Here is a 10,433-nt window from a genome sequence, read left to right as displayed (position 1 = left end):
AAGTGGTCTAGTTTCATTCTTTTACAAGTGGTTGACCAGATTTCCCAGCACCACTTGTTAAAGAGATTGTCTTTAATCCATTGTATATTCTTGCCTCCTTTGTCAAAGATAAGGTGTCCATATGTGCGTGGATTTATCTCTGGGCTTTCTATTTTATTCCATTGATCTATATTTCTGTCTTTGTGCCAGTACCATACTGTCTTGATAACTGTGGCTTTGTAGTAGAGCCTGAAGTCAGGTAGGTTGATTCCTCCAGTTCCATTCTTCTTTCTCAAGATCGCTTTGGCTATTCGAGGTTTTTTGTATTTCCATACAAATTGTGAAATTATTTATTCTAGCTCTGTGAAGAATACTGTTGGTAGCTTGATAGGGATTGCGTTGAATCTATAAATTGCTTTGGGTAGTACACTCATTTTCACTATATTGATTCTTCCAATCCATGAACATGGTGTTGCATGGCTCTTAAATTCTAGGAAATTCCCTGGTGGTCCAGTGGTTAAGACTCTACATGCAAAGAGCCCAGGTTCAATCCCTGATTGGGGAACTAAGATCCAACAAGCCACATGATATGGCAAAAGTCTAAAAAATAATTTAAATTGTAGAGCAATTTTTGTCTGCATTAAATCTTTTGAGAGCTTCTTATTAAGTAGCCCTGTCCCCAAACTGTCGAAATCTTTCTCCAAGTGGGAAATGTATGGAACACAATGTATTTGATAATCACAAAAATGATGGGTGACACATAAAATTTCAGTATGGGAGAGTGAATCTATCTGAAGAAAGAACAAAGATTTAGAACCTAATCTTTTTCTACCCAGGTCTGGTGAAACATTTCCTATAGTAGTTGTCTGTGTTGCGGCTATACAAACAGCTGTGCAGTTACTAAGAGGGAAGAGGACAATACCTGGCTAGGAAAGTAAAAAGCTCTTCAGAAAGATTAAGGGAGTAATTCAAGTCAATGAATATTAACTAAGTGCCAGTTACATACAAAGTGTTTCACTAGGTTTTACCAATTAGGAGAAAAGAATTAACATTGGCTCAGTGTCCTCCTCTGTGGCTGGCCCTGGACAAAGCACTTTACATCTTTTTAACTCATTTTATTCTTGCCACTATGTTGAAAGATGCTATTTATCCCCATTTTACAGATAAGAACACTAAGGCTCTAAAAAAAAAAAGTAAATTTGCCTATCTCAGTTTAGTAAAGAAGGAAATAGAATTCTAGTTCATAGGTGTCTGATTCCAAAGCCTATATTAGTTCATTTACACATGTATTGTCTCATTTTCATTACATAAGAAGAGTAATTCTCTTTTTCCCCCTTGGTGAGGACACTAGAGGAAATGTGGATGGTGTGCATGGACATTGTGTGACTAGTAATAGAACAAGGAATCATGTTCATCTGCCTTTTACCAAGTTATTACTATTAGACTGTTACATATTATCTCCCAACTCTATGAAGACATAATGGTTCCTACAAAACAGAAGAAGTAGCCAGATTTTCAGTTCCCTGATAAATAGTCCAGTGTTGTTTTCACTCCCTCCAGCAGTTGACAGGTATAATTATACAAGGATACATGAAGCTACAGATACTAGAGCCACAAGAAGGAAATTCAGTGCATTCAAAAGTTGAGCTAGGGGCTTCCCTGGTGGGCCAGTGGTTAAGGATACTCCTGCCAATGCAGGGAACACGGGTTCAATCCCTGCTCTTGGAAGATCCCAAATGCCTTGTAGCAGCTAAGCCTGTGAGCTACAACTACGGAGCCAGCTCTCTAGAGCCACAACTGTTGAAGCCCGTGTGCCTAGAGCCTGTTCTCTGCAACAGGTCACCACAATGAGAAGTCCATGCACCACAGCTAGAGAAAAATGAAGACCCAGTGCAACCATAAATAAATAAATCTTAAAAAGGAAAAAGTGAAACCACAAAATTATGGGCCTGGAAGTGGGCTTGCCCTTGAACTGCCTTTTTGTACTTTTCAAATGTCTTTAGACAATAGACTGTAAATAGCTTGCAGCAGTAATTTGGACAAAAAAATCAAAAAAAATATTAATACATCTTCATCCTTAGTGCCTATCAGCAAACAGTAGGTGTGTTCAAATTTCAATCTGTGAGCCCTGGAGGCTCAATATAATAATTTGTGCAGGGTACAAATGACCTGATCTGTCTGCCAGATTGTGCTGCTCATCAGTGAAAAGATGCAAATCTTTTGATCTTTCAAATACTTGGCTCCTTGGGAATGTTTGAGAGTAACTAATAACATAGGCTGGATCAATGTATAGGTCCAGTTATACCAACAGAGAAAAAGGTAACTGTTTCAAAGTGCCTTTAGCCACCCAATCTGCAGATTGTTATTGGTGTGACTATTGCTGAAACAGGTGTTGGGTTCATAAATTTGCATAGCAAAATGTTTCTCTTGTGGCAGCAGCCCATGCCATAATTGGTGCCATCTGTATTTGTTTCTGGAAGTTTGGTTTCTAATATGAAGGCAGAGAATCTTGTGCTGTCTAATTTCATAATGCTCACGTTACTCTGAGGGTGCTTGACTTTGGAGAAATATTCATCATTTCTAAGGAAAATATGAACTGAAGGAAAATGTTCAAGTAATGACATGTTGCTTTTTCTTCATGGATTGTTTTCATTTCTGAGTACATAAAACAAAATTAAGGCCACCCCTACAGAACTGCTTCTTCAGCGCACTAAGTGGGGAAGATCTAGCTAGAATGGAAAACCAACAGACCCTGTCAACATATTTAGAATTCTCTTTTGACAGGCACTGTTTTCACTAGAACCTTTCTTTTCTGAAAGTTTTCTTTTTTCTTTTTAACCTCTCAATCAATTAGTAGAAATCAGAGTTTGGAATGAACTTTTTCTTATATCTGACTCACCTTCTTTTCCACCAGAGAAAGCAGAAGGTATTTGGGTTGCAATTTTATCTTGGATCCGTTTCTAATGGGGGAAGGACAAATAGAAAATTGTATAAAATCTTAATTTTTCAAAATCTGAAAGACAGTAACTGGAGCCATAATGTGCTTCTAATAAAGCATATCCTAGAACTATAAGGACAGTCTTTTCAATGAACACCACCTTTAAATCAACTTTATTGTCTTTAGCAATTCAAGCAGATTGCAAACCTTTAAGCTAAGTAACTCTTTTAGGTGTAATATTTATGTATTCTTTTACATTTTTCTCTCTCTAGGTCCATGAAGATCTTTATGAATTAAGGGAGAAATTAACAAAATTCCCGCTTGAGGAAAAAGGCGGGGCTCTAGACATTCAGAATCTTGAAACAGCCATCAAAAGGACTGAAATGGGGTTAAAAGTAAGTAGAGCTTTAGATATTAAATAAAATCCTGGAAGGAGACAAAGATTCCTCCAGAAGAACTGTGCTTCTCACAGGCTCTGTGTAATTCTGGAACAGAGGGGGCTTTGGTTGGTCATCAGCTTTCCCATCCTGTTCCTTTTTTAAGAATGGGATTATTAGCCGATTGATTGATTTACATCCTGTCACAGGCCACAAAGAATGTGAGACATGGATAATATATGATTATGCAGTAATTTATGACCCCTAAAATGTGGTTTGATAAAAAGAATTTATAATTTTAAAAATAACTACTCTTAGTCCAACAGTATGCCTGACAGAAAAGGATTCATACCAATACATTGTAGAGAGTTTCTATCACAATCACTGGGATTCTAAAAAATAGAGTTTACTCTTCCTTAATAGCTTAAGTGTTTTAATATTAAGTAATTTTTAAATATTATAACCTAGTACATAACACTGGAAATAGAACTCAAGTAGATAGGAGGACTTTCCTGTGGTGGTCCAGTGGCTAAGACCCCAAGCTTCTAATGCCGGCAGGGGCCTGGGTTTGATTTCTGGTCAGGGTACGAGATCCCACATGCTGTAACTAAGAGTTCACATGCCCCAGCTAAAGATCCCACGTGTTGCAATGAGGACCTGGCACAGCCAAATAAATAAATAAATATTTTTTAAAAAGTAGATAGGAACTTCATTATTATAGATGGACCTAATGGCACAGGAGAATCCAATCTTCAGACTAGGATAACACTCATATACAAAACCAGGATCTATTAGCACGTGGCTCCAATAAAGACCACCTCCATCGTCTAGACCTCTATCAGCATCTCTACTCTTGCTTCCAGCCTTCACTGTTGCATCCTACTGGCCTCCTAGCTCAGCTCCTGAGGCTGAGAGATAGGGTAATATGTTGTTGCCTCATCGGGTTAGCATGCTGTTGTCCTATATAACGTGATGGTGAGAGGGCTGGACCCAGCTGGAGTCTTTGGGTTTGGCCATTTAAAATAATCTGTTACCTAAAGGCCAAACTCTTTCCTCAGATGCTTGGTTGAAGTCCTGGTAAGAGAAAGACATTACTCTGTGTCCATTGTACCTAGCAAGTTCCCCCGACCAAGTAGCAAACTGACTACTGTGCAGTTTCATTTGTGAAAAATGCTGCAGGTCACTTCAGCTTTGAGTCTCAACTGTTTATGATGCTTTTTGGGATAAAGTAATTTGGCCTTGAGATGCCTAATGATACCTTAGGCTTGTAATAAACACATAGCATGTTATGTCTTTTGGCTTAATTACATCAGTCAGAGGGTTAACCTAATGTAATGGAGAAAATTAGGTGAGGATTTCCAGTCCACTCTAATGCCCTAAACTTTAACTTTTCTGTAACAGATACACATCGAGAAGTATTTAAACGTTGTACACCAACATGTGTTAACAACTCCTATTGATTATAACTTACATTCTTCTCATGCTTCCAAATGGTAAGTAAAATAACCATTTTAGGGTCTAAAATAAGTACAAAACCAACAAACAACTTTTCTCACTCAGTGAGATGACTGTAAAGATAAATTTTCCTTTGCTTTATATGCATTCTAACTTCCATACAAGTTTTGCATATGAAGTTAATGGCAGAATTTAGACTTTAATAAAGTTATTCTTTGTTATTTTCATTGCATTTTAATGCTTGCCATCATGACAGTTATTTCAGGGTCCTAGTTTTGGTGTTACATCTTTTGTATTTTTAGTAAAGCATATCCCAAATTCAACAGCTTCGCTGGTTGCTCAATGGGAAAGAATCTGCCTGTCAATGCAGGAGATGCATATTCAATCACTGGGTCAGGAAGATCCCTTGCAGAAGGAAATGGCAACCCACACCAGTATTCTTGCCTGGGAAATCCCATGGACAGAGGAGCCTGGTGGGCTACAGTCTATTGGGTCACAAAAGAATCGGACACAACTTAGTAACTAGACAATAACAACAACGTGCCAAATTCAATTCCTATAGGAAATATTTTAAAGCAAATCCATTTTTATGCTATTTAGATCATCTGGAGCTTTCTTTATAGTTCTTAGCCCGTCATATGTGCTTTACTGTAAAGATGATTTTGGTATCCAGGGTAAACAAAACAAAAGTAATAAACTTGCTTGAAATGGTGACTCGGATGGTAAAGAATCTGTCTGCAATGTAGGAGACCCAGGTTCAGTCCCTGAGTCAGGAAGATCTCCTGGAGAAGGGAATGGCTACCCACTCTAGTACTCTTGCCTGGGGAATTCCATGGACAGAGGAGCCTGGTGGGCTACAGTCCATCGGGTCACAAAGAGTCAGACACGACTGAGCAACTAACATATACATTAATAATACAGCCTAAGAGATGATTTATTAAAATTAGTATTGAGTTAAAGGGAAATGACCTTTTCACACACAACTATGTATAAAATAGATAACTAATAAGGAACTACTGTATGGCACAGGGAACTCAATACCCTGTAATGATTTATATAGTAAAAGAATCTAAAAAAGAGTAGAATATGTATCAGCATTAGTATCAGTTCAGTTGCTCAGTCGTGTCCGACTCTTTGCAACCCCATAAACCATAGAACACCAGGCCTCCCTGACCATCACCAACTCCTGGAGTTCACCCAAACTCATGTCCATTGAGTCGGTGATGCCATCCAACTATCTCATCCTCTGTCGTCCCCTTCTCCTTCTGCCTTCAATGCTTCCCAGCATCAAGGTCTTTTCCAATAAGTCACCTCTTCGCATCAGGTGGGCAAAGTATTGGCGTTTCAGCTTCAACATCACTTCCTCCAATGAACACCCAGAACTGATCTCCTTTAGTCTGGTTGGATCAGACTTGCAGTCCAAGGGACTCTCAAGAGTTTTCTCCAACACCACAGTTCAAAAGCATCAAATCTTCGGTGCTCAGCTTTCTTTATAGTTCAACTCTAGCACCCATACATGACTACTGGAAAAACCATGGACTTGACTAGATGGACCTTTGTTGGCAAAGTAATGCGTCTGCTTTTTAATATGCTGGCTAGGTTGTTCATAACTTTTCTTCCAAGGAGTAAGCGTCTTTTAATTTCATGGCTGCAATCACCATCTGCATTGATTTTGGAGCCCCCAAAAATAAAGTCTGACACTGTTTCCACTGTTTCTCCATCTATTTGCCGTGAAATGATGGGACCAGATGCCATGATCTTAGTTTTCCTAATCTTGAGCTTTAAGCCAACTTTTTCACTCTCCTTTTTCACTTTAATCAAAAGGCTCTTTAGTTCTTCTTCACTTTCTGCCATAAGGGTGGTGTCATCTGCATATCTGAGATTATTGATATTTCTCCCGGCAGTCTTGATTCCAGCTCGTGCTTCTTCCAGGCCAGTATTTCTCATGATGTACTCTGCATATATAAATAAACAGGGTGACAATATACGGCCTTAACGTACTCCTTTTCCTATTTTGAACCAGTCTTGTTCCATGTCCAGTTCTAACCATTGCTTCCTGAACTGCATACAGGTTTCTCAAGAGGCAAGTCAGGTGGCCTGGTATTCCCATCTCTTTCAGAATTTTCCACAGTTTATTGTGATCCATGCAGTCAAAGGCTTTGGCATAGTCAATAAAGCAGAAATAGATGTTATTCTGGAACTCTCTTGCTTTTTGGATGATCCAACAGATATTGGCAATTTGATCTCTGGTTCCTTTGCCTTTTCTAAAACCAGCTTGAACATCTGGAAGTTCACAGTTCACGTATTGCTGAAGCCTGACTTGGAGACTTTTGAGCATTATTTTACTAGCATGTGAGATGAGTGCAATTGTGCAGTAGTTTGAGCATTCTTTGGCATTGCTTTTCTTTGGGATTAAAATGAAAACTGACCTTTTCCAGTCCTGTGGCCACTGCTGAGTTTTCCAAATTTACTGGCATATTGAGTGCAGCACTTTCACAGCATCATCTTTCAGGATTTGAAATAGCTCAATTGGAATTCCATCATCTCTACTAGCTTTGTTTGTAGTGATGCTTCCTAAGGCCCACTTGACTTCACATTGCAGGATGTCTGACTCTAGATGAGTGTATATACTCTAGGTGAGTATATATGTATAACTGATTGTAAGCCAACCATAGTAAAAAAAAAAAATTAAAAAATAAAAAGAGAAATAACCTTTTCTTAGTTTGGACCTTCTTCAGTCTAGGCGTTCTGAATTGAAGTGAACGTAGATCAGGGTTTTGTATGAAGCTTAAAACCCTGTAGTCCTTTTTGCATCATAAATATATATCAAGGGTAAATGAATCACATCAAACAGAGAGGTCAAGTTTCAGGAAGAAACCCAGAGATACAACCAGGTCCCAGCTCTTGTAGTGGGGAACAGAGCCTCGGGTGTTCAGTGTACCCGTTTCCCTTTCCCCTCCATGAAGGTAGTGCCACAGGCAGCCATCATCCCTTGGCAGAGGCAACCCTTCACTAGTCTGTCTAGTTTGAAGTCATTTATATCTTAGGGTTTTGTTTGTTTGTTTTGGCCATACCATGCAGCTTGTGGGATGTTAGTTGCCCCACCAGATATCAAACCCATGCCCTTGGCAATGAAAGCATGAAATCTTAACTACTGGACCAGCAGGGAATTGCCCTATCTTAGATTTTTTAATTTGAGAATAAAAATATGATTTTCAAATAGGTTTATATAAATCATTGTTTGAAACAAGGAATCTGTAGGGAAAATAACAAAAGGGATTCTTGGAGAAGAAAATACTGGAGGTTATTTTACTACCTCATATTGACTCAGTTCTAAATGAAAACAACAGGGACTTCCCTCATGTCCAGCAGTTAAGACTCCACACTCCCAGTGCAGGGGGCCTGGGTTTGATCCCAAGTCAGGGAACCAGACCCTACATGCAACGACTAAGACCCAGCACAGCCAAATAAACAAATATTAAAAATAATAATAAGTCAAGAGAGCCGCACAAGGCCAAGCGGGAGGACTGTTTAGATGGCAGCCAGGGGATGTGTGGTAGGCGGGGAGTGTCCATCCAAGAGGTGGAGTGGACACACAGCGATAAAAAAGCTCCAGGTGGAGAAGGCAGGGGAAGTAGGACAGAGACGAGCTGTGTGTCACCAGCCCTCAAGAAAGTTCTCCTGTCCTGTCTCCAGTTCCTCTTTGTCTTCTCCTCTTGACAGAGCACAGAGTTTCTGAGCTGCAGTTTTGCACGCTATGACAGCTGAAGAGAACAGACTAGGTAGCAGAGAACCAAATACAAAGATTCTGGCAGAGCACTTTGCTTGCACAGTTCTCCATGGCCACGGAGTGCCCTTGCCCCTGTTAGGGTCTGGAAGAATGAAGAAAAATGTGAACTGGGGCGTGGAGCTGGAACCCAGAAAGGGTCTTTGCATCCTTCCTTTCCTGTTCAATAAAGTAATACAACCACTGGCTGTCTTATCAGGAAGATGGGAGCCTGGCAAGTTCGTAGGAGCCCTACAAGCCTGTGGGAGCATCTCAGTCATTGCTGTGGATTTGGGAGGCTAAAGTGGCCTCAAATTTGAAAATGAAATGAAGTGAGCCATGGTCAAAAACTGGAGAGAGTCCAAACTGGGTCTTAAAAGTAAGCAGGTCCAAGGCAGTCCCTGGGAGTGGAAGATGTGACCTTTTATATATAGGATGGATAACAAGGTCCTACTGTATAGCACAAAGTGCTATAGTCAATATCTTATGATAAACCATAATGGAAAATAATATTTTAAAAAAGAATGCATATATATATATAACTGAATCGCTTTGCTGTATAGCAGTAATTAACACACATAATCCAACTATCCTTCAATTTTTAAAACTTAAAAAGAACAATGAGGCCCAGATTAGAGTCCAGTCAACTGTCTGCAAGTGTCCTCTCCTACACCATAGGTATATAAAAGCCAAGAAGTCTAATTTTCACAGAGGATGGTTTTCCTTTTTCGCCAGTATTGCTCAAGGAAAAAATCTGGTGTTTTTTTTGTCTAGTAGAGACAAAACCCAGTAGGTACACGACATGATGACAATGGATTCCAGCAAATGGAAGATTCTCCCAGCAGTCATTCAGAAAACAATGATAAGGATATTGTCAAAAGTGGTACATTTTCTCCGAAGAGCTCAAAGTGCTTTTGTATTGTTTTCAAAATAGGCTTCATTATTATTCCCACTTTGGCAATGATTCTTCTTCTGTGTCAAAGTGAGGTTCTTCCTCTTATCATTGCTGGCTTGCACAGATTTTATTGCATGAGATATCTGCTCACACTGTTCTTAACGACCACCCTTTGCTTATTGACACTAGGAGGGTGACTACCATCTGTACCAACACCATCAGAACTGCACAGAAATCTTCATTTTATATTCGGTTACACTAGTGTTTGAGGGGGGGAAAAAAGAACAAAGCAAATAAATAATAGTGAGAAACAATGAGAAGGAAAGAAGAGGTTTCTGTTAAATGATAAGCATAGATTAGAAGGTATATTCTCACTCAGTTATTGGACCCCCTTAGAGCCATCCTCTTCTGCGTTGTTACAAGGCAGTACACAAATCCCACTTATTCAGAATATGACTACATCCTAGTGACAAAGGGAGACAAAGCACAGGGGACAAGCTGTTTCCACTTGGTCATCTAGGTGAAGGGTATTTGCATGCTCACTATCCTTTCAAATTCTTTGTGGCTTTGAAGTTTTTTGAAACTAAAAATTTTTAAGAAGCATCATAAAATAACAAATAGGAAAAACAGTTCCAACATAAGTGATACAAAAATTACTAACACTGTTAAATACAAAGTGCTTTCTTGCCATAATCATAATAAAAACCTCGGCATAGACAAAGCGACATCAGTGGACTACTCACAGAGCTGGAAATGCAAATGACCAGTAAGTATGTGAAAAATGTTTAATAGCACTGTTGAACCATAGGAATACAAATTGAACTATATAATGGGTTGGCTAAAAAGTTCATTTAGGGTCATCTATAACACACCACCCTTATGGCAGAAAGTGAAGAGGAACTCAAAAGCCTCTTGATGAAAGTGAAAGAGGAGAGTGAAAAAGTTGGCTTAAAGCTCAACATTCAGAAAACGAAGATCATGGCATCTGGTCCCACCACTTTGTGGGAAATAGATGGGGAAACA

At 39.3% G+C, this 10,433-nt stretch overlaps 1 protein-coding gene across 1 annotated transcript in view; it reads left to right on the top strand.

The window, feature by feature from the left end:
* The window catches only part of IQCH (IQ motif containing H), a 230,139-nt gene that overhangs the window by 4,824 nt on the left and 214,882 nt on the right, over positions 1-10,433 (top strand). Inside the window, exons 2-3 of the mRNA XM_010834520.1 lie at positions 3,190-3,312; positions 4,696-4,787. Coding sequence (XP_010832822.1) covers positions 3,190-3,312; positions 4,696-4,787 — 215 coding nt within the window. The remainder of the gene's footprint in view (positions 1-3,189; positions 3,313-4,695; positions 4,788-10,433) is intronic.

Source organism: Bison bison, unplaced genomic scaffold (genome assembly GCF_000754665.1).
Source record: "Bison bison bison isolate TAMUID 2011002044 unplaced genomic scaffold, Bison_UMD1.0 scf7180017864034, whole genome shotgun sequence".
Taxonomy (NCBI): domain Eukaryota; kingdom Metazoa; phylum Chordata; class Mammalia; order Artiodactyla; family Bovidae; genus Bison; species Bison bison.
This window is presented reverse-complemented; position numbering and strand designations above follow the sequence as displayed.